The 22,031-nt window shown below is 44.4% G+C and overlaps 1 protein-coding gene and 2 pseudogenes across 1 annotated transcript; 1 reads left to right on the top strand and 2 right to left on the bottom strand.

Annotated features, from left to right (window-relative positions):
- Positions 1-1,732: 1,732 nt before the first annotated feature.
- Positions 1,733-14,664, bottom strand: L1TD1 (LINE1 type transposase domain containing 1). The gene is made up of 3 exons (XM_055235430.2): positions 14,566-14,664; positions 5,826-6,942; positions 1,733-3,751 (listed from the first exon to the last, which is right to left on the bottom strand). The coding sequence occupies exons 2-3, from the start codon at positions 6,831-6,833 to the stop codon at positions 2,153-2,155; spliced, it is 2,607 nt and encodes an 868-aa protein (XP_055091405.1). The 5' UTR covers positions 6,834-6,942; positions 14,566-14,664; the 3' UTR covers positions 1,733-2,152.
- LOC129458792 (large ribosomal subunit protein eL36-like) lies at positions 3,996-5,303 on the top strand (annotated as a pseudogene).
- Positions 14,665-21,024: 6,360 nt separating the features above from the next.
- LOC129458260 (phosphatidylinositol N-acetylglucosaminyltransferase subunit P-like) lies at positions 21,025-21,759 on the bottom strand (annotated as a pseudogene).
- Between the last annotated feature and the right edge of the window lie 272 nt (positions 21,760-22,031).

Below are 22,031 nucleotides of genomic sequence, written 5' to 3' on the forward strand. Positions count from 1 at the left end.
CAGCACTTTGGGACGTTAAGGTGGGCTGATCACTTGAGCCCAGGAGTTTGAGACCAGCCTGGGCAACAAGGTCAAACTCTGTCTCTACAAAAAACACCAAAAAATTAGCTGGGCATGGTGGTGCATGCCTGTGATTCCAGCTATTTGGGAGGCTGAGGCAGGAGGATCACTTGAGCCTGGGAGGTTGATGCAGTCAGCAGATTCCCGTGGTTTGGCCTCTTCTAATTTTCCACCCACCAATATCTCTGCAGCAACCGACTATGAGTCTAGGGGACAGCAGTGTTTGGGAGGTGAACTGGGTTCATGACTACTGCATTCGTTTTGTAGGGCTGCCATCACAAGGCACAAGCTTAGTGACTTAAAATAAGAATGTATTCCCTTGTGGTTCTGGAGGCTAGAAGTCTGAGATCAAGGTATTGGCAGGACCATGCTCACACCAGAAGATCTAGGGAAGATTCCTTCATTACCTCTAGCTTCTGAGAAGCTAAAGTTGCTGAGAACACATGGTGTTCCTTGGCTTGCAGAAGCATCACTCCAATCTCTGCCTCATCTTTGCAGATGGGGATTATGGGATTATGAACCATCACGCCTGAACTGATTTTTTTTTTGAGACGAGTTTCACTCATTCTGTCTCCCAGGCTGGAGTGCAGTGGCACAATTTTGGCTCACTGCAACCTCCACTTCCTAGGTTCAAGTGGTTATCATGCCTCAGCTTCCCAGTAGCTGGGATTACAGGTGCCTGCCACCACATCCAAGTAATTTATTTTTAGTAGAGATGGGGTTTCACCATGTTGGCCAGGCTGGTGTCAAACTCCTGACCTCAGATGATTCGCCCATCTCAGCCTCCCAAAGTACTGGGATTACAGGCATGAGCCACCGCGCCCAGCCTGATTTTTATAATATACCAGTTATGCCAAAATGCAATTGTTTGGGGTGAAAAAAAAGGAATATACTAAATTAATCCTAGTAGCAGTCTAAATGACTAGATCACTCCCTCTCAATTTCTTCATTACTCATCCATTGCAAATGGATATTTTTTTTTGAGATGGAATCTCGCTCTGTCACCAGGATGGAGTGCCGTGGTGCCATCTCAGCTCACTGCAACCTCCGCCTCCCAGGTTCAAGGGATTCTCCTGCCTCAGCATCTTGAGTAGCTGGGACTACAGGCAAGCACTACCATGTCCATCTGTTTTATATTTTTAGTAGAGATGGGGTTTCACCACGTTGGCCATGATGGTCTTGATCTCTTGACCTCGTGATCCACCTGCCTTGGCCTCCCAAAGTGCTTGGATTACAGGTGTGAGCCATGGTGCCTGGCCAACTCATTTCATTCTTGAATAATTAACTGAAAACCTAACTGTCACACGTTATGGAAGAGATTTCCTCTCTCCAGAAATGGGTTTGTGCAATAAAATGTAACTTACTACACTACATAAAGTACTTCAGAAAATGTAAAATCAAAAATTTTTTAAGCAAGCAAACAGCATACATTATTCAGAGGAAAAAGATTTAATATATTCAAGAATCACATCATGACAAATGATACAAATTTGTGAAATACCATTTCTTCCTCTTTTCGCATTTTTTTGTAGACAGTTTTGCCACATTGCCCAGGATGGCCTTGAACTTCTGGGCTCAAGTGATCCACCTGCCTTTGCCCACCAAAGTGCTGAGATTACAGGTATGAGGCACTGAGCACTTTTCTATTTTAACTAATCTTGCCATCTTTTCCCCTGTGCTTTTGTTACTGTCTCCTCCCGTTTTCCTACTACACTGACAGGTTATCTTGACAGGTGCAGCCCTCCCCCAGTAGTATAGGAAGTTTACTCTTGGACAAGCTAGGACAATATAAATTCTAAAAAGACTAGTCAACTGTAGTGAGGTGGTTGGGGGGAGGTAGAAGGAATTCTATCTGTAACTGACTGTGAACAATCAACTGAAATACCTCACTACATTGAGACCAGCCTATTTTTTTTAAACATACCCTTTATTAACATCTAGGTAATATCTGTAATATTCCTTGCTCCTCATCCCCAAGTGTGCTTTTAGCTGTCCATTCTTCTGGGTAGAAGTGTATTTTCCAGTTTTACTTGTTGATTTTTGGATGTGTGCTGGGGGAGGAAAGCATATTGTTTGCAGTCACCCTAGAGTGCTAAAGTATATTATTCCCCAGTAATTCTCTCAAGGTGGGCATATGCGAAACATAATCTCTAAATTCTTCAATATCAACAAATACCTTTGTTTTACCCCTAAAATCAAATGCCATTTTGGCTGGATATAGGATTCTAGGATTAAAACCTTTTTCCAGCAGAACTTTGAAGACATTGCTCCATTTACTTCTAGCATCCAGTGTGTCCAGTGATAAGTCTGATGTCAACCTGATTCTTGTTCCTTGGTAGGTAATTTCTCTTCTCCCTCTAGAAGCCCTTATTATTTTCTCTTTATCATTAGAATTCCAAAATTTCACCAAGATGTGTCTAGGAGTCAGTCTCTTTTCATCAATTTTACTAGGTACTCGACAAGCACTGACAATCTCAAGACTTGAACCCTTCTTTAGTTCTGCAAAGTTTTCATCAATTATTTCCTTAATTATGTCCTCTGCCCTATTCTCATAATTCTCTTTTTCTGGAATTCCTATCAAACGAATGTTGCAACTTCTAGATCTCTCCTCTATATCTCTTTGCCTTTCTTTACTAATTATCTGTTTGGTCATTTGCACTGTATCCTTAGAGAATTCTTCAATTTGATCTTCTAGACTGTCTATTCTTTCTTCAAGTATGTCCATTCTGCTACTCAGATCATCTACTGAATTTTCAATTTCCAAGACACCTGGATGGGAACTTTTCAAATTTCCAATCTCCTCTTTTATCTCTCTGATGCTATTAATCACACTACTTCTCAAGTTTTCTTCTGTTTCCTGTGTTAAGTCTGCTTCTTTGGATGTTAGTTCTTCTGTGTGCAGAGTTCTGTGTTTCTTTTCTTCTGTTTTCTTAAAAAGTTTGGTGACCCCTGTTGAAATACTCAGATTTGTACGTGAATGCTTTTTATGCTCATCATGACCTGTCTCTAGTGACTTTGAGGGAGAGGCCAAACATAAGGTCAGACAGGGTGTGCCAGTTCCTTGACTTGTGGGCACAGCTGTTTCCTCTTCCTCCTGGGTTTTGTGCACCACCTGGTATTTCACCAACTTTTTCTTCCCAGAGTCCTCAACCAAATAACTAAAGGGAATTTCTTTTTGTCTATGTGAGGCTTCTTTTTTCTCAGTCAGGGAGGTAGTCTTTACCTTCCCTATTTCAGAGCTCTTTCCTTCCTCTTCCTCCTCTGGTTCAGAATCCTCGGTGGAATCAATGAAAGTAGTTTCCATGCCATCACTGGTTATCTCAACTTCATGCTTTGCATCTACCAAAGTATGACCCTGAAAGGTTGAGTCGTGTTCTGAAGTCTGTTCCTCTTCCTCCTCTAGCCCTGAGGCCTCGTCCTCCTCCAACCCTGAGGCCTCTTCTTCTTCTTCCTCCTCCAGCCCTGAGGGCTCTTCCTCCTCCTCCTCTAGCCCTGAGGTATCTTCTCCATCATCCTCCATCCCTGAGGCCTCTTCATCTAGCTCCTCTAGCTCGGAAAACTCTTCCTCCTGAGTCTCTAAGTTGTTCATCTCCTCTGGCTTAGCAACTTTTACTTCTTCAAGAAATAGAAAGCTCAAGCCATTACTGGTCATTTCTCCAGCTCTATGCTTTGAGTCTATTAGGGTTTTACCCTGAAAGTTAAACAAAGAAGAAAAAGAAGAGTTATTTATTTAAATCATTTGTCTTTTAAAGAATTAAAACTTCAATTTCACTAATTTTAATATGGCTTCAATTCTGACAGAAAATATCTGAAAAAGTGCTTAAATGTTAATTGTTCTTGAAGGCCTAGGTCCCCAAACAAGTCAAGTTTCCCTATGATCATCTCAAGATATTTGTCATTTCTTGTGTAATCTTGAAACAGATTCTTAGGTCATAATGTCTACTTTCTTCCTTCTAGATCCCTCAACACTTACTGCTGTGTATGTGATTGATCCTCAGTACTTACCTGTTTTAATGAATTGTCTGCTTATTATCTGTGACAGTCCTATGGTAAATAGGCATTGTAATCTGGCTAAATTTTACAATCTGCTTTAGGAAGATCATAAGCACACACAAACAAAAACCCCAAGCTCACATTTACCTTTCCCCACAGATAACCACAAATTCAATTAAAGAAAAAAAAAAAAAAAGACCCCAATTGCAGTTCACACTCTAGCCTTATGACTTTAAAGACAAGCAGGCTTTGGTTAGGAATACAAGCTCAGTTCAAAACTATTCAAACCCTGGCCTAATTGCCACATTTGCTACTAGTGCCTCACTTTTCCTTATAAAGCAGGGTCTAATGACAGCACCACCCCAGGATTGTTGTAATATAAAGTAAGGCAAGGTACTGAGCTTCTGATGATGTCTGCAATATAAATATTGGCTCCTAATATTCCTTGAAGCCCTTAGTCTGCCACTGAGCTTTTCAACCTTCCCAAACCCACCAGGGCAGGTTAGGTGTACCTTTTCCTTCTGGATTCTCACTTTGCAGAGGTTACACTTGGAAATGTTGGAAAGGCAGAGAAGCGTTCATTTGAAAACATGTAAAAAATATTGGCTTACGAATATAGACCTTGGCTGGGCATGGTGGCTCACACCTGTAATTCCAGAACTTTGGGAGGCCAAGGCATGTAGACTGCTTGAGCCCAGGAATTCAAGACCAGCATGGGAAATGTGGCAAAACCTCGTCTCTACAAAAAGTACAAAAATTAGCTGGGCGTGGTGGGTGCATACATGTGGTCCCAGCTATGGGGAGGCTGGAGTAGGAGGATCACTTGAGCCTGGGAGGTGGAGGGTGCAGTAAGCCCAGATTGAGCCACCGCACCCCCACCAGGTCAACAGAGCAAGACTTTATCTCCAAAAAAAAAAAAGCACCTTCCACCTTCCAGCACAGCAGCCATTGGAGAACAGCAGCCACAGCTCTGTGAGACCCCAAGGCTTTGGGCCTCAACAAGGGCAACAAGGTGATCAAGAACATGAGCAAAAGCCCAGGCACAGCCGCTTCAGGCATCTGACCAAACACACCAAATTAGCGTGGGACATGATCTGAGAGGTGTGTTGCTTCGCCACATAGGAGTATCAGGACAAACAGGCCCTCAAGTTCATCAAGAAAAGGGTGAGGTCACACATTCACACCAACAGGGAGAGGAGCTGAGTGCCATCTTGGCCACCATGATGAAACCAGCTGCCAAGAAGGACTAAGGCCCCCTTGCCCTCTGCCCATAATAAAACCTTCACAGAAAAAAAAGTGCCCTTTAAATCATTACTTTTAATATCATGCTTTTACTTTTAAGGAATCATTTTTTTAAAATTGATTTAACCGGCCGGGCGCAGTGGCTCACGCCTGTAATCCCAGCACTTTGGGTGGCCGAGGTGGGTGGATCACCTGAGGTTGGGAGTTTGAGACCAGCTGACCAACATGGAGAAACCCGTCTCTACTGAAAATACAAAATTATCTGGGTGTGGTGATGCATGCCTGTAATCCCAGCTACGTGGGAGGCCAAGGCAGGAGAATCACTTGAACCTGGGAGGCAAAGGTTGTAGTGAGCCGAGATTGTGCCATTGCACTCCTGCCTGGCCAACAAGAGCCAAACTCCATCTCAAACAAACAAATAATTCAGACCTTTTCTCAAGAAAAAAAAAAATGATTTATCCTTCAAAATAACCGTGCCAACTATTACATTTATACATAAGCTTTATACATTTATACATTTGTATGCTTACCCTTTTTTCTTGAATTCCATATTTTCTTCCTCCTTGATTTATTTCTTCCTTTTGTGGGAGTACATCTTTCAGTAATTCTTTCATAGAAGATTTTTGGCTGGCAAATTTTCTAAGGCTTTGCAGATCTGAAAATGTCTTTATTTCACCATCACATTTAAATGCTAATTTAACTTTGCACAGAAATTTAGGTTCAAAATCATGTTCTCTCAGAATGTTGAAGATATTACTCCATTGCTTACTAATATCCAGTGTTGCTGATGAAAGGTCGGCTGCCAGGGTAAGTACTGCTCCTTCATCCATCAACACTTTTTCTTCTCTAGAGGCTTTTAAAATGTCTTTATTCTTGAATTTCTGAAATTTTCTTTCCTCTCTCATTTCTTTGACAAATTCATTCTCTCCATTCTTCCTACTCTCTCCTTCTATAATTTCTAAATGGACATTGCGATTTCCATCTCTGTCATCTATATCGCATAAGGTTTCTTCCATACTTCCCATGACTTTGTAACTTCGTGATTCATTCTGGGGTAATTTCTTACCATCATTACTATTGCATTCATTAGCGTTGTCTAATTTACCACTTGGCTCATTTACTTCTTTTATTTTAAAGGTTAAATTTTCAATGTCATCACCTATTTTAGAGTTTTCTCCTTCTATTTTCCCTACCATCCCTGTTTTTTGTAATGCTAAATTGATTATTTGTTGCAACTCTGTCCTACTACTGGAGTTCTCTGAATTCTTTACCTCAGGTATTGTAGTTTTTCCTCCTAAAACTGCCTTTAGGTCATTTTTAAGAGTTTCCCTCATCTCCTCAAACATCAGGTCTTGAATTTCCATTAAGACCTTAAACTTACTCATAACTGCTGATACGTCCTTGCATTTTAAATCTAATACCGGAGCTATGTCCTTATCAGTTTCTGTTAACTGCTCTCTTTTCATATAGGTGATATTTTCCTGTTTCTTTCCAAGTCTAGCAAATTTTGATTGTACACTAGTAGATACGTCAGACATTGTGGATATGTTGTCAAGACTGGATTCTGTTTTTAATTCCTGCAGAATGATTTTTGTTCTTACAGGCCTGCTAGACTTCAGAAATTAAAAAATCTTAAAATACGTCAATCTGAAATACAAAGAAATGAAAAATTACTTACTAAAGATTCTCTTGAGAAACTTGGTAAGAATATGAGCTTAGTTAAGAAGACTATGCTGGGTGCACTCCATAATAAATTAATAAAAGGTTCACTAACAAAATGGGTATCTGTACACTAAGACCAGAAAAAAATTAGAATTCAAAATTTATAAATTATCATGAAAACTCCCTTTACATAATGATTTGGATGCAATAAACTAACCAAAGAGCAGATAACTAAGAATGAAGCAGTGTGATTTGCCATACTATTAACTTTGTTGTCTATGTTCTCCATGGGCAGATTAATTATAAGAAAATAGATGTTATTCTTTAAAAAACCAACATATGTATCATACCAAATCATTCAAATCTCAGCTAACCTGAATGGAATCTTACACAAAATTGAGAAACAGTTGTCCTTTTTGAATTGCAGAGACTGTTAACATTAAGACTTTTTCTGAAAACCAGTCATCAAGTCAATGCAAAATGACTTTCTTGGCCAGGCATGGTGGCTCACGCCTGTAATCCCAGCACTTTGAGAGGTTGAGGTGGGAGGATCACTTGACCCCAGGAGTTCGAGACCAACCTGGGCAACACAGGGAGATCTGTCTCTACAAAAATAAAAAGATTAGCTGGGCACAGTGACACACGCCTGTGGTCCCAGCTACTTGGGAGGCTCAGATGTGAGGATGACTTGAGCCTGGAAAGTTAAGACTGCAGTGAGCTGTGACTGTACCACTGCACTCCACCTTGGGCGACAGAGTGAGACCTTGTCTCAACAGAAGAATACTGTTGGCCAGGCACAGTGGCTCACGCCTGTAATCCCAGCACTTTGGGAGGCTGAGGCGGGAGGATCATTTGAGGTCAGGAGTTCAAGACCAGCCTGGCCAACATGGCAAAACCCTGTCTCTACAAAAATACAAAAATTAGCCAGGTATGGTGGCACATGCCTGTAATCCCAGCTACTCAGGAGGCTGAGGCAGGAGAATCACTTGAACCCGGGAGGCAGAGGTTGCAGTGAGCCAAGTTCAAGCCACTGAACTCCAGGCTGGGCAACATAGCAAGACTTCGTCCCCCCCAAAAAAAAAAAAAAAAAAAAAAAAATATATATATATATATATATATATATATATACACACAGTTTTCGTTGGTTTTGTTTTTTTTTCTTTTGACAGTCTTGCTCTCGTCACCCAGGCTGGCGTGCAATGGCACGATCTCGGCTCACTGCAACCTCCGCCTCCCAGGTTTAAGCAATTCTCCCACCTCAGCCTCCTGAGTAGCTGGGATTACAGGTGCCAGATAATTTTTTTTTTGTATTTTTAGTAGAGACGGAGTTTCACCATGTTGGCCAGGCTGGCCTCAAACTCCTGACCTCGTGATCCGCCTGCCTCGGCCTCCCAAAGTGCTGGGATTACAGGCTTGAACCACCCTGCGCAGCCAAGAATGTTGTTTTCTAGAGTACAGGGAGATCTAGAAAGGCTTCCCTGGTGAAGGCAGGTGAATCACTTGAGCTCAGGAGATTGAGACCTGCCTGGGTAACATGGTGAAACTGTCTCTAACAAAAATATACAAAAATTAGCCTGGTGTGGTGGCATGCACCTGTAGATCCAGTAATAAGGGAGGCTGAGGTAAGAGGATCACTTGAGCCTGAGGGAGGCAGAGGATGCAGTGAACTGACATCGCACCACTGCACTCCAGCCTGGATGACAGTGTGAGACCCTGCCCCTCCCCTGCAAAATAAGAATCATATAAGCAGCTAAAATGTCACTCTTGTCAGGGCAAAAGATATATGCTCAGCACCCAACCAAGAATTCCAGTCGTGAGCCACCTCACCCAGCCTCATCCCTCTTAATTAAGTAAATTTTTAAAACCCAGCACCAGTAGTATCTGAATCTAATCAAGGACTGAGAAAGCAACCGAATAGTCCACAGGACAGTTCCATAGGATACTATACAGGACTTCAACGGGAATAAAGGGGCCCGCTTTCATTCAGGAGACTAAGGGAATTCACTAGATGCAATGTACGCTCCCCCTATTTTGGATCTCTATTTGAATGAATCAACTGTAAAATGCAGGGAGTATTGAATATGGACTGATTATTAGATGATATTGAGGAATATATATTTTATTATCTGTAACAATACTGTATTTAGTTAAGAAAGTGTCCTTATTTTATAAGAGCTACATACTGAAGTTTTTACAGATGAAATGGCATGATGTCTGGGATTTACTTTAAAACACAGCAAACAAATAAGAAAGAAAAAAGGGAGATTAAACAAATGTGGAAAAATATTTGTTTTTGAATCTGGGTGATGAGTTCTTACTTTTATTGATGTTTGAAAATGCTCCTAATTTTTTTTTTTTTTTTTTTACTCAGGGTCTCACTCACCGAGGTTGGAGTACGCTGGCACCGGGCCTGGCCTGATAATGCTTCTAATATTTTTTTTTAACTGAAAATCCTTAAGGAAGACCACTGAGCTCTCCCTGGTGAAACAGACTTCTACTTGACTTGCCAAGATGACACAGAAAGCTGAAAACAAGGGTAAACTTCTACAGGCACAAAAGGACAAATTTTTTTGATAACAACAATTGTGCCTTTATTGTGTCCAATAAATGCTACAATAAATGAACTTGAGGCCGGTTGTGGTGGCTTATGCCTGTAATCCCAGCACTTTGGGAAGTTGAGGAGGGCAGATCACCTGAGGTCAGGAGTTCCAGGCCAGCCTGGCCAACATGGTGAAACCCTGTCTCTACTAAAAATACAAAAATTAGCTGGGCATGACGGCGGGAGCCTGTAATCCCAGCTATTCCAGAGGCTGAGACAGGAGAATCACTTGACCCCGGTAGACAGAGGTTGAATTAGGGTTAACGCCACTGCACTACAGCCTGGGCGACAGAGCGAGCAAGACTCCATCTCAAGCGCCGGGCGCGGTGGCTCACGCTTGTAATCCCAGCACTTTGGGAGGCCGAGGCGGGCGGATCACGAGGTCAGGAGATCGAGACCACGGTGAAACCCCGTCTCTACCAAAAATACAAAAAATTAGCCGGGCGTGGTGGCGGGTGCCTGTAGTCCCAGCTACTCGAAGAGGCTGAGGCAGGAGAATGGCGTGAACCCGGGAGGCGGAGCTTGCAGTGAGCCGAGATCGCGCCACTGCACTCCAGCCTGGGTGACAGAGCAAGACTCCGTCTCAAAAAAAAAAAAAAAAGACTCCATCTCAAAGAAAAGTAAAAATAAAAATAAAATAAAATTGATAAACTAAAACAAAACATTTTTAGGAAAGACAATGTAAATCAATAGTAAACATGTGAAAAGTGGCCCAATCCCAGGAGTTGAGTACATAATAAAAAATACAATGAGACCACTTTTACCCATCAGAAGTAGGAATAGTTATTAAACATTTCAGGAAACTGGAAAAGCCTATTATTAAAGTCAGAAATAATACATACACTCTCCCCTTGAGAATCTACCATTAGGTTATGAAACCACCTGTACACTTAGGAATACATGAATAGAAATTTTAGTACTGAGTTTTTTGTGGCCAAAAAATACTAGAAAACGATGTCCTTTAATAAGAGAAGGATGGAACAAATGATGGTTTATGCACACAATGGGATTATATAGAACAGATATAATTATATATAAGTACATAAATACATTAATTTATAAAATATACATTATAATATACATTATGGCCAGGCACAGTGGCTCACGCCTGTAATTCCTGCACTTTGGGAGGCTGAGACGGGTGGATCACCTGAGGTCAGGAGTTCAAGACCAGCCTCGCCAACATGGTGAAACCCCGTCTCTACTAAAAATACAAAAAATTAGCCAGACGTGGTGGCGGGCGCCACTAGCTACTCAGGAGGTTGAGGCAGGACAGTTGCTTGAATGCGGGAGGCAGAGGTTGCAGTGAGCTGAGACCATGCCATTGCACTCCAGCCTGGGCAACAAGAGTGAAACTCTGTCTCAAATAATAATAACAATAATAATAATAACATACATTGTTATATATATACCATGTTATGATATATATACTGTATATGGTGCATACAATGTGTTTAATGTATGTATAAAAATTATACTATACATAATAGAGTATATTAGAATCATACACATATGGTTAAGGATGTCTTTGGTATATTAGAGGGAAAAAATGGTGCAGAAAATTTAGAGTACAGTCGCATTTTGTAAACACATATACAAAAACCATATGTACGGTAAACACAAAAAGATTATATTAGTCAGGAGAATGCAAATCAAAACACATTCCAGTGTTTGAACACCCTGATTACAGCCAGTGCAGGGGTAAATAAATATCCACCCTGGCTACATTCATAGTGACCCTGGGGATTTTTTTACCTCTTCAGTAATTAATCTGGCCAGTGCCCTATTATCTAACACTACCTTTTTTGGGTAATGTGTTTTCCAAGAGTCACTCTATAGTACATGACAGGTGCAATGAGAAACTCGAAATTAATTAATTTTTTAAAAAGAGACAGGGCCTTGCCATGTTGCTGAGGCTACACTCAAAACGCCTGTCAAAGCCTCCTGAGTAGCTGGGAATACAAGCACGCACCACCATGCCTGGCTTAAAACTGAAAATTACAGCCGGGCACGGTGGGATTTATTATTTGTCGTTAACTGTATCAGATGCTAATTTTTTTTGAGACAAGGGTCTCACTCTGTGGACTAGGCTGGAGTGTGGCACAATCTCGGCTCACTGCAAACTCTGCCTCCTGGGTTCAAGCGATTCTCCTGCCTCAGCCTCCTGAGTTGCTGGGAGTACAGGCACATGCCACCACGCCCGGCTAATTTTTGTATTTTTAGTAGAGACGGGGTTTCACCGTGTTGGCCAGGCTGGTTTCAAACTCCTGATCTCAGGTGATCCACCCGCCTCAGCCTCCCAAAGTGCTGAGATTACAAACATGAGCCACTGCTCCCAGCCTCAAATGCTAAATGCTAAATTATAATTAGTGTTTAATGACAATAAATATATGTGACCTTTTTCACATCCAAGATATCAGATACTCTGAATTCTAGCCAGACACTACCCAGGCACTCTGGGTTCAAAATCCCTGATCAAGAACAAAGCAGAGGCTGGTGTAAGTTTAGCAAATTTTGTCTCAGGGCTGGATGGTAGCCATCAAAAGGGCTCAGGGACCAGACGTCCTGGCTTCTGCCTGCAGTCCCAGCTACTTGGGAGGCTGAGGTGGGCAGATCACTGGAGCCCAGGAGTTCAAGGTTACCGTGAGCTCTAATTGCATCACTGCATTCCAGCCTGGGTGACAGAGCAAGACCCTGCCAAAAAAAAAAAGTGATTAGGGAAACGGGAGGTTTTCACCAGTGTACTCCCAAGTTCTGCTTTATATTTTAAGGAGGTTACTCTAAAAGTATGCAATATAGGAGAGCACCGGTTGGGAAGGGCAAGAAATGTTTAGCACTTCCCTCAAGGGACTGGGGGTTGGGAGGGCGGATAAACTTTTCCTTTAATTTTAGGGATGGAAAAAACTTGTTCATTTGCATTGCCTTGGCTTGTGACTGCCATCTTTTCATATGTTTATCTGCTTGCATTTCCTTTGTGGTGTATTACCTTTTCAACACTGGCAGCCTGTTCTTATCGGCGGGGTGGGGCGGGGGGGTCAGTGTGTGTGTTTTTCTGAATTTGCTGGGGGGATTATGGACTTCTCTTTTATTTTTTCTTTTTTTAAATAAGAACAATTAATATTCCCTCACCTCAGTCTCTATCATTTGACCTCTGAGGCCACCCAGTTTGGTGTGGTATCTCTCACAATGTACAGGTGACTTTTCTTTTGTGTTTTTGCATTTTTTTTTTTTTGAGGTCTCACTCTCGCCCAGCGTGGCAAGCAGTGGTGTCATCACTGTTCGCTGGTCACAAACTCCTGGGACCAAGTGATCCTCTCACCTCAATCTCCTGAGGAGCTGGTATTACAGGCGTGCCACCATACCAAGATAATAAAGTGCCTGATTCTTATGGGTGCATGGGAGGACAATAAAGGAATGCCAACTTTGACTTCTAGAGAGTATGTCTCTTTCTTTGGGTCAGGGGACATTTACTTTTTTTTAATAGCTTTATACTTTTAACACTATTTTCTTTTTTTCAATAGGCCATTTGTAATCTTCCAGTTATATATGCACACCTCACTCTTCTATGTGTGACATGCCATATTTTGAACATATTTTGGTTCAATAAATAATTCCCTCAGCAGTGGGCATTCAAGTAATTTACAGAGTTTTTTTGTTCTGTTTTGTTCTGTTTTTGAGGCAGAGTCTCACTCTGTCGCCCAGGCTGAAGTGCAGTGGCACAATCTCAGCTCACTGCAAGCCCTGCTTCCCAGGTTCAAGCGATTCTCCTGCCTCAGCCTCCCGAGTAGCCGGGACTACAAGGGTGCACCACTGCACCCAGCTAATTTTTGTATTTTTAGGGATGGGGTTTCACCATGTTGGCCAGGCTGGTCTCCAGCTCCAGACCTCAGGTGATCCGCCCACCTTGGCCTCCCACAGTGCTGGGCTGGGTGCGGTGGCTCAAGCCTGTAATCCCAGCACCCTTCGGGGCAGCAGAATCACTTGAGGCCAGGAATTTGAGACCAGCCTGTGCAACATAGCAAAACCACCTCTAAAAAATTTTTTTAGATAATAAAAAATGTTGAATATATGAGCTTCTTAACCTACTACTAAACAAGATTGAGTAGCAGAACTATATATATCTATATCTATATATAGATATGGTTTTTTTTTTTTGAGAGGGCATCTCACTCTTGCTCAGGTTGGAGTGAAATGGCAGGATCTCAGCTCACTGCAACCTCCACCTCCCGGGTTCAAGCGATTCTCCTGCCTCAGCCTCCTAGTAGCTGGGACTACAGTAGCGTGCCACCACGCCTGGCTAATTTTTGTAGTTTTTAGTAGAGATGGGGTTTTGCCATGTTGGCCAGACTGGTCTCGGACTCCTGACCTCAAATGATCTGGCCTCCTCAACCTCCCAAAGTGCTGGGATCACAGGTGTGAGCCACCACACCCCGCCCTACCTTTTAATCTTGAAGTAGTGAGAGTGCAAAACCTGCAACAACTGTTATGTGAAACAAAACGTGGTTTCTAGTGATGATGAATTGTGGGTTCTGCTAATAGCACCAGACTGCAAAAGGGTCCTGACCCACACTAGATTTTAAGTAGGACTAATTTCTTTATCAGACTCCAGGTCATTTCCCGTTTCACTCTAAAATACCCCTCCCCAGTCCAGGCGCAGTGACTCACGCCTGTAATCCCATCACTTTAGGAGATGGAGGTGGAAGGATCACCTGAGGTCAGGAGCTCGAGACCACCCTGGCAGAAATGGCAAAAGCCCGTCTCTACCAAAAATACAAAAATTAGCCGGGTATTTTGGCAGGCGCCTGTAATCCCAGCTACTTGGGAGGCTGAGGGAGAAGAATCGCTTGAACCCAGGAGGCGGAGGTTGCAGTGAGCAGAGATGGCACCATTGCACTCCAGCCTGGGCGACAAGAGAGAAACTCCTTCTCAAAAAATAAAATACCCCACCCCAACCCCACCCGCACACTTACCCGCCACTAATCCTGCCCCTAATCCACTAAACTACTTACCAGGTCTCAGCAGTTCATCCACCTCTGTACCTTCACTGGAAAGACGAACTCTGCAGAGCAGGACTTGGGTCTACTGTAAGCTGTGCCTTGGTGCCTAGAATTCAAGTCAAGTTCATAACACCAAAGTTTAAGGTTTATTTATTGTAGAAAATCACCTCATATTATAGACTGGAAAAAAAGGACTTATCTATGCATGTGTTTGCTTAAAAAGGCACACACAATTAGCAGAGTCTAGGGTGCAAGTTGGGAGAGGGCTGCAAGGAAGGGGAGGACCCAGACAAGATCTGAGGAGGCCAGGGAGGGGCCGGAGAGAATGGTTTCTTCTTTGTGAGAGTTGGGGGTCCATTATTATGGAAGACACGCTTTCCTTTTGCAATTTGAACAAGAATTCGATTTGCCTAACAATTGGAAGAAATTGAAGAAAATCCAAAAATTACTACTTCCAAATCAATTTTTCCAGTCACATAATTAAACACTTTTTTTTTTTTTTTTGAGACGGAGTTTTCCTCTGCCGCCCAGGCTGGAGTGTAGTGGCCCGATCTCGGCTCACCGCAACCTCCGCCTCCCCGGTTCAAGCGATTCTCCTGCCTCAGCCTCCCGAGTAGCTGGGACTACAGGCGCGAGCCAACACACCCGGCTAATTTTGTATTTTTGGTAGAGACGAGGTTTCCCCAAGTTGGCCAGGATGGTCTCGATATCCTGACCTCGTGATCCGCCTCCGCCTCGGCCTCCCAAAGTGCTGGAAAATAACAGGCGTGCGCCAGAGCGCCCGGCCCTCCATCTTTTTGTTTTTTTTTTTTTTTGAGACGGAGTTTCGCCCTTGTTGCCCAGGCTGGAGTGCAATGGCCTGATCTCGGCTCAGTGCAATCTCCGCCTCTCGGGTTCAAGCGATTCTCCTGCTTCAGCCTCCCAAGTAGCTGGGATTACAGGCGCCTACCACTATACTCGTCTAATTTTTGTATTTTTGGTAGAGACGGGGTATCTCCATGTTGGTCGGGCTGGTCTCGAACTCCGACCTCAGGTGATCCGCCCGCCTCGGCTTCCCAAAGTGCTGGGATTACAGGAGTGAGCCACTGCTCCCGGCCCGTCCATTCTTTTTCTAAAGCTAGGACTTGTCAAGCACCACCTCATTTTCTTGACTTTATTTTTTCTTCACAGAGCTACTTTAATGTTTCCAATTTGGGGGTAGGGAAGTCTTAAGATAGTTTCTTTCTCATTGCGCCACGGACGCTTAGGGAAAGAGCAGGGAGTCAAGTGAGGGGGGTCAACTGCCTGCCCCACCCCGGGCCCCACGCACGCACCCGGATCAGCCTCGCCTGGGGCACCTCGGGCCTCACGTACCTGGGCCAGCCTTACCCGGGGCACCCCGCGCCCTTCGCGCCTGGACCAGCCTTACCCGTGGCACCCTGGACCTCACGCTCCTGGACCAGCCTTACCCGGGGCGCCCCGGACCCCACGCGCCTGGGTCAGCCTTACCGGGGGCACGCCGGTCCCCACGCACCTGGGCCAGCCTTACCTGGCGAAAAAGGAATCCGCCTGGACGACTGAGGAGCGAACAAAGCGAGGATGGAGCCTTGTAACTAAGGTCTGAGAGGACTCCCGGTCTCTCGGGCTGGCTCCTCCCCTCCCGGTGTGTCCCAACCGCCTCTGCCTACACACCCTCGTCTCCTCCCCGGAAATCGCATTCCGCCCTAAGGAATTGCTGACTTCCATTGCTGTCCCCCGACTGAGCCCAATTCCCTGTATCCACCGTGCCTCCGCTTGAACGAGCCCCACCCCTCAGACCCGACTCCAGACTCAAATCTGAATAAAGGCGCCACTAAAGGGCCGCATCACCCAGGCCTGAACCCCAAGGTCACCTCATTCCTTTTCTTCAACCCTCGCAGTTAATCCATTCCTGAGTCCTTGAATTTGCCGGCTTCTATCTCCACAGCTCCAGCCCAGTCCAAGCCCCGTTGCCTCTCACCTGGATCACTGAAATCACCTCCAACTGCTCCCTGGCCTCTCCCGCGACCCCTCTGCAATCCTTCTCCCCCTCCAATACCATTCAGTGGCTTCCTGTTTCGGTTAAATTTCTACCTCTTCATTCTATCCGGACTGCCCCTTCAACATTGTCTTAGCACTACTCTCCTGATAACAGAAACACTGTCTCTTTCTGTTCCTCAAAAAACACGGAACTTCCTGCCTCAGGGCCCTTGCACTGGCTGTTTCCTCTGCGAGTTATTTTTTTCTTTTTCTTTCTTTCTTTTTTTTTTTGAGACAGAGTCTCTGTCCCCACAGCTGGAGTGCAGTGGCATGATCTTGGCTCACTGCAACCCTGCCCTCCTGGGTTCAACCAATTCTCCTGCCTCAGCCTCCTGAGTAGCTGGGATTGATTACAGGAGCACGCCATCACGCCCGGATAATTTTTGTATTTTTTTTTTTTTTTCTTTTTGAGACAGAGTCTCGTTCTGTCACCCAGGCTGGAGTGCAGTGGCACAATCTCGGCTCACTGCAACCTCCGCCCCCTGGGTTCAAGCGAGTCTCCTGCCTCAGCCTCCTGAGTAGCTGAGATTACAGGCTCCTGCCACCACGCCTGGCTAATTTTTGTATTTTTAGTAGAGAGGGGGTTTCACCATCTTGGTCAAGCTGGTCTTGAACTTCTGACCTGGTGATCCGCCCGCCTCAGCCTCCCAAAGTGATGGGATTACAGGCGTGAGCCACCGCGCCCGGCCACCTCTTTATTTTCCCGGTTCTTTCATTATGGCTTCTGTTCATCCTCAGGTCTCAGGTCCAATGTTAACTCCTCTAACAGGCCTCCTAGACTACCCTTTCTACAGGAGCCAAACTCCCCATATCCCAATACTCTTTTTTTGTTTTATTTTGTTTCCTGAGAGAGTGTCTTGCTCTCTAATAGAGACTCAAAGGTTCTGGGTGGTTGGACTCCCCAGTCCTGCCTTGCAAGGCTCAGGTGGAACTTGACTTGCCCAATGTTATGCAGCTAATAAGCAGAGAAGCCTCAATATCTGGCAGTTCAGTCAATACACAGCATATGAATAAACAAAGAGAATTTTGTCTTTTGCTTTTAATCCCTTATTTCTTCTTACTGCCTAAAATCCCAGCACTTTGGGAGGCTGAGGTGGGAGGATCACTTGTTTATAGTTTAAAACAAAGATGATAACAGCCCTTTCCCGAAACAAACCCTTCGGATTTAGACTGCCTTTGTAGTACTAACAAATTAGCCACAGGATTAGAAATTATGGTTTAGGAGTCATGCAGCTGGAGGCTACAAGACTCTGACTCTCCCCAAATTGCTTCTGGGGATAAAACCACTACTGCAAAACCTAAGACCAGGGAGATATTTCACAGATATTTTGCAGATCCTGCACTTGACGGATCAGCTGGTACCACCCAGATCAATAAACTGGCTGATCTGATCTTGGTGGCCCCCACCCAGGAATTGATTCAGTGCAAGAAGACAGCTTTGACTCCCTATGAGTTCATCTCTGATCTGACCAATCAGCACTCCCGGCTCACTGGCTTCCCTCGCCACCAAGTTGTCCTTAAAAACTCTTATCCCTGAATGCCTGGGGAGATTCACACAGCCCACTCTTTGTGAATTACTCTTTCTCTATTGCAATTCCCCTGTCTTGATAAATGGGCTCTGTATAGGCAGTGGGCAAGGTGAATCCATTGGGCGGTTACAATCACACCACTACACTCCAGCCTGGGCGACAGAGCAAGACCTTGTCTAAAAAAAAAAAACAAAACTGGGCGAGGTCACTCAAACCTGTAATCCCAGCACTTTGGGAGTTCAACGCAGGTGGATCACCTGAGGTCAGGAGTTTAAGACCTTAGGTAAGCCTGGCCAATATGGTGAAATCCCATCTCTAATAAAAATACAAATATTAGCCAGGCGTTGTGGTGTGTGCCTGTAATCCCAGCTACTCAGGAGGCTGAGGCAGGCGAATTGCTTGAACCTGGGAAACGGAGGTTGCAGTGAGCTGAGATCGTGCCACTGCACTCCAGCCTGGGTGACGGAGCAAGACCCTGTCTCAAACAAACAAAAAACAGGAAAATTTGAACACTGACTGGATATTTGATGATATTAAGAAAAACTGTTGGGCCGGGCGCGGTGGCTCACGCCTGTAATCCCAGCACTTTGGGAGGCCGAGGCGGGCGGATCATGAGGTCAGGAGATCGAGACCATCCTGGCTAACACGGTGAAACCCTGTCTCTACTAAAAAATACAAAAAAAATTAGCTGGGCATGGTGGCCGGTGCCTGTAGTCCCAGCTACTTGGGATGCTGAGGCAGGAGAATGGCGTGAACCCGGGAGGCGGAGCTTGCAGTCAGCCGAGATCGCGACACTGCACTCCAGCCTGGGCGACAGAGCGAGACTCCGTCTCAAAAAAAAAAAAAAAAAAAGAATAACCGTTAATTTAAGTGTAATAAGGTTACTGTGATTAGATTTTTTAACGGTTAAAGCCTTCTGTTACTTAAGATCACGTGTTCTTGGGCTCTCAGTGCAATAGAAATTGACATGAGGCTGAAAGATTGTTCCCAGACAAGGCTTGTTAGAGCTTATGCACAGACATAACGGAGAGGACTACCTGACTAACTCTGCTTTATTAGGCAATCAGGGGTAGAATATGCAGGTTGGGCTAAGCAAAGCACATGAGGGGTAGAGTACGCGGGTCAGCCTTATCTGGTTTTGATGGTTTTATTGAGTAATGGATCACCCACCTGGTGGTCTGGCTAACAGCAACAAGGCTGTAAATCAATTGTTCAGCATTTCTTCCTGAGGTGGGACACTCCACAACCTTAGTTTAATATTTAGATTTCCTAAAGCCAGTTCCCGGAATTCTTTTAAGTAAACGGCAAGGTTAAACATTATGGGCCGGGCGAGGTGGCTCACGCCTGTAATCCCAGCACTTTGGGAGGCGGAGGCGGGCGGATCACGAGCTCAGAAGATCGAGAACATCCTGGCTAGCACAGTGAAACCCCGTCTCTACTAAAAATACAAAAAAATTAGCCAGGCTTGGTGGCCGGCTCCTGTAGTCCCAGCTAATCAGGAGGCTGAGGCAGGAGAATGGCGGAGAACCCGGAAGAGCCGAGATTGCGCGCCACTGCACTCCAGCCTGGGCGACAGAGCAAGACTCCATCTCAAAAAAGAAAAAAAAAAAATTATGAAAGAGGCGCTGTGTCCCATTCTTATTATATCTCACTTCCAGCCCTATGCTACTAAATTTGGGGTAAAAAGACTGGGTTCTGTGTTCCAATGGGCCAATCAAGGCCTATTTATATGAAGAAGTGGAGCTGGCTGGTGGCAAAGGGAATAGGCTAGTGAGGTGGTGGTGTCCTACAGCAGAGGCCTTGATGCTGGTGCATGCTGCCTCTACGGTACTTGGAGAACTTCCAGCAGATAAGTTGACCTGAACAGTTGCTTTGTTTTGTTTTGTTTGTCCATTGAAGCATTTTATTTGGACATGTGTATTACATCCCTAGAAAAAGAATCCCAGGATTTTACCCGCTGTGTGTTTTCATTTTGCTTCTTCATGGCCCGAGATGTCAGGTGAGGTTGTCAGTACAATGAAACCAAACAGAGGGGAAGGGAAGAGATTATTCTGCCATTTTTCTAGATCTTTGAGCTATATGTCGAATCTGGGCCTGATCACTCCACACTTGTGTAACTTTGCCTGAGAGGTTCTCAACAATTTTCCCAGCTCTGTGATCATCGATGACCTCAAATTTGCCAATGTTCAAATTTGAACATTTGAACATGCTTCATCATCACAGTGAGAAACCAGATGTTGTCTTTGCAGCACAGCCTAATTAGAACCTGGCCTTTGCCTCTGTCTTCAGCATTGTTGATGCTCTTGAGAACATCTGCCAGGACATTTATGTGCACCATTATGGTGGCACAGTAAGATGGCAGAAAGAGCTTGTTGTTGTTGTTTTTAATTATTATTATTATTTTTGAGACGGAGTTTTGATTTTGTTGCCCAGGCTGGAGTGCAATGGTGCGATTTTGGCTCACTGAAACCTCCACCTCCCGGGTTCCAGCGATTCTCCTGCCTCAGCCTCCCAAGTAGCTTGGACTACAGGCACGCACCACCATGCCCAGCTAATTTTTGTATTTTCGGTACAGTTGGGGTTTCACCATGTTGGCCAGGGTGGTCTCAAACTCCTGACTCCAGGTGATCTGCGCACTTCAGCCTCCCAAAGTGCTGGATTTACAGGCGTGAGTCAATATGCCTGGCCTTTTTTTAAAAATATTCATGAAGTATTGTAAAATTCTGTCCACTGGTAACTAATATTTGAGAACATTTACAATATTAATGGAATTTAAAGATAAGTTATGTGTATATTTTATTTTACATTTCAATACATCTTAATAGGAGATAGTAAAAATAATTACGGTCACAATTATAATGGCAAAAACATATAAATGTTTGGTGTTAGAATATCTATATACAATTCACTTTTTGGTATAAAGTTCTTTGGTTGCCAAAAAGAACATTAGGTTTACTTCATTAACAGGAATATGTGTTAATGCTGGTATGGCCTCTTGGTATTTTTTTGTTTTGTTTTGTTTTGTTTTTTGTTTTTTTGTTTTGTTTTGAGGAGTCTCGCTCTGTCGCCCAGGCTGGAGTGCAGTGGCGGGATCTCGGCTCACTGCAAGCTCCGCCTCCCGGATTCACGCCATTCTCCTGCTTCAGCCTCCACAGTAGCTGGGACTACAGGCACCCACCACCACGCCTGGCTAATTTTTTGTATTTTTAGTAGAGACGGGGTTTCACCATGTTAGCCAGGATGGTCTCGATCTCCTGATCTCGTGATCCGCCCGCCTCGGCCTCCCAAAGTGCTGGGATTACAGGCATGAGCCACCGCACCCAGCCCTTGGTATTTTTTTTGCTGTTAATTTTTGGAATAGTTGCGTGTGATTTTACGAATGGAGTTGAGTGGAGAGAGAGATACTCATTAATTTAGTTCCAAAAAAGAGTACATAACTGGTTACTGTAGTACTAAGGAGGTAGACAGGTAATGCAACTGCCCAATATTTTTGAGGCCAATAATTTAAGCCTGAAGAATTTAGCCAGGATTCAGGAGCCAAAGTCCATAGTAGACAAGGCATGAAGCCAAATTGGGAGTTTAAGAAAAGAATAGAGCCATACATTGCTCTTTCTGGCAATGATAATGGTGAATTCTCCATGACTATCCTATGGCTTTAGACAATCTCGGCGCTGGGTCCTCTGTGCTAGTGATCAGGGAGCTGCAGGAGGGGGAGAGAAGAAAAAATGAGGGAGGCTGGGCGTGGTGGCTCACGCCTGTAATCCCAGCACTTTGGGAGGCCGACGCAGGCGGATCACGAGGTCAGGAGATGGAGACCATCCTGGCTAACACGGTGAAATCCCGTCTCTACTAAAGATACAAGAATTATCTGGGCGTGGTGGCAGGCGCCTGTAGTCCCAGCTACTCGGGGAG

Source organism: Symphalangus syndactylus, chromosome 19 (genome assembly GCF_028878055.3).
Source record: "Symphalangus syndactylus isolate Jambi chromosome 19, NHGRI_mSymSyn1-v2.1_pri, whole genome shotgun sequence".
Classification (NCBI taxonomy): Eukaryota; Metazoa; Chordata; class Mammalia; order Primates; family Hylobatidae; genus Symphalangus; species Symphalangus syndactylus.

Bases quoted from the DNA above. Each gene is read 5' to 3' on its own strand.
- L1TD1 (XM_055235430.2), bottom strand. From the start codon at position 6,833: ATGTCTGACGTATCTACTAGTGTACAATCAAAATTTGCTAGACTTGGA. The intron at 3,752-5,825 runs GTAAGCATACAA...TTTAACTTTCAG, and splicing joins ATGGAATTCAAGAAAAAAGG to GGTAAAACCCTAATAGACTC.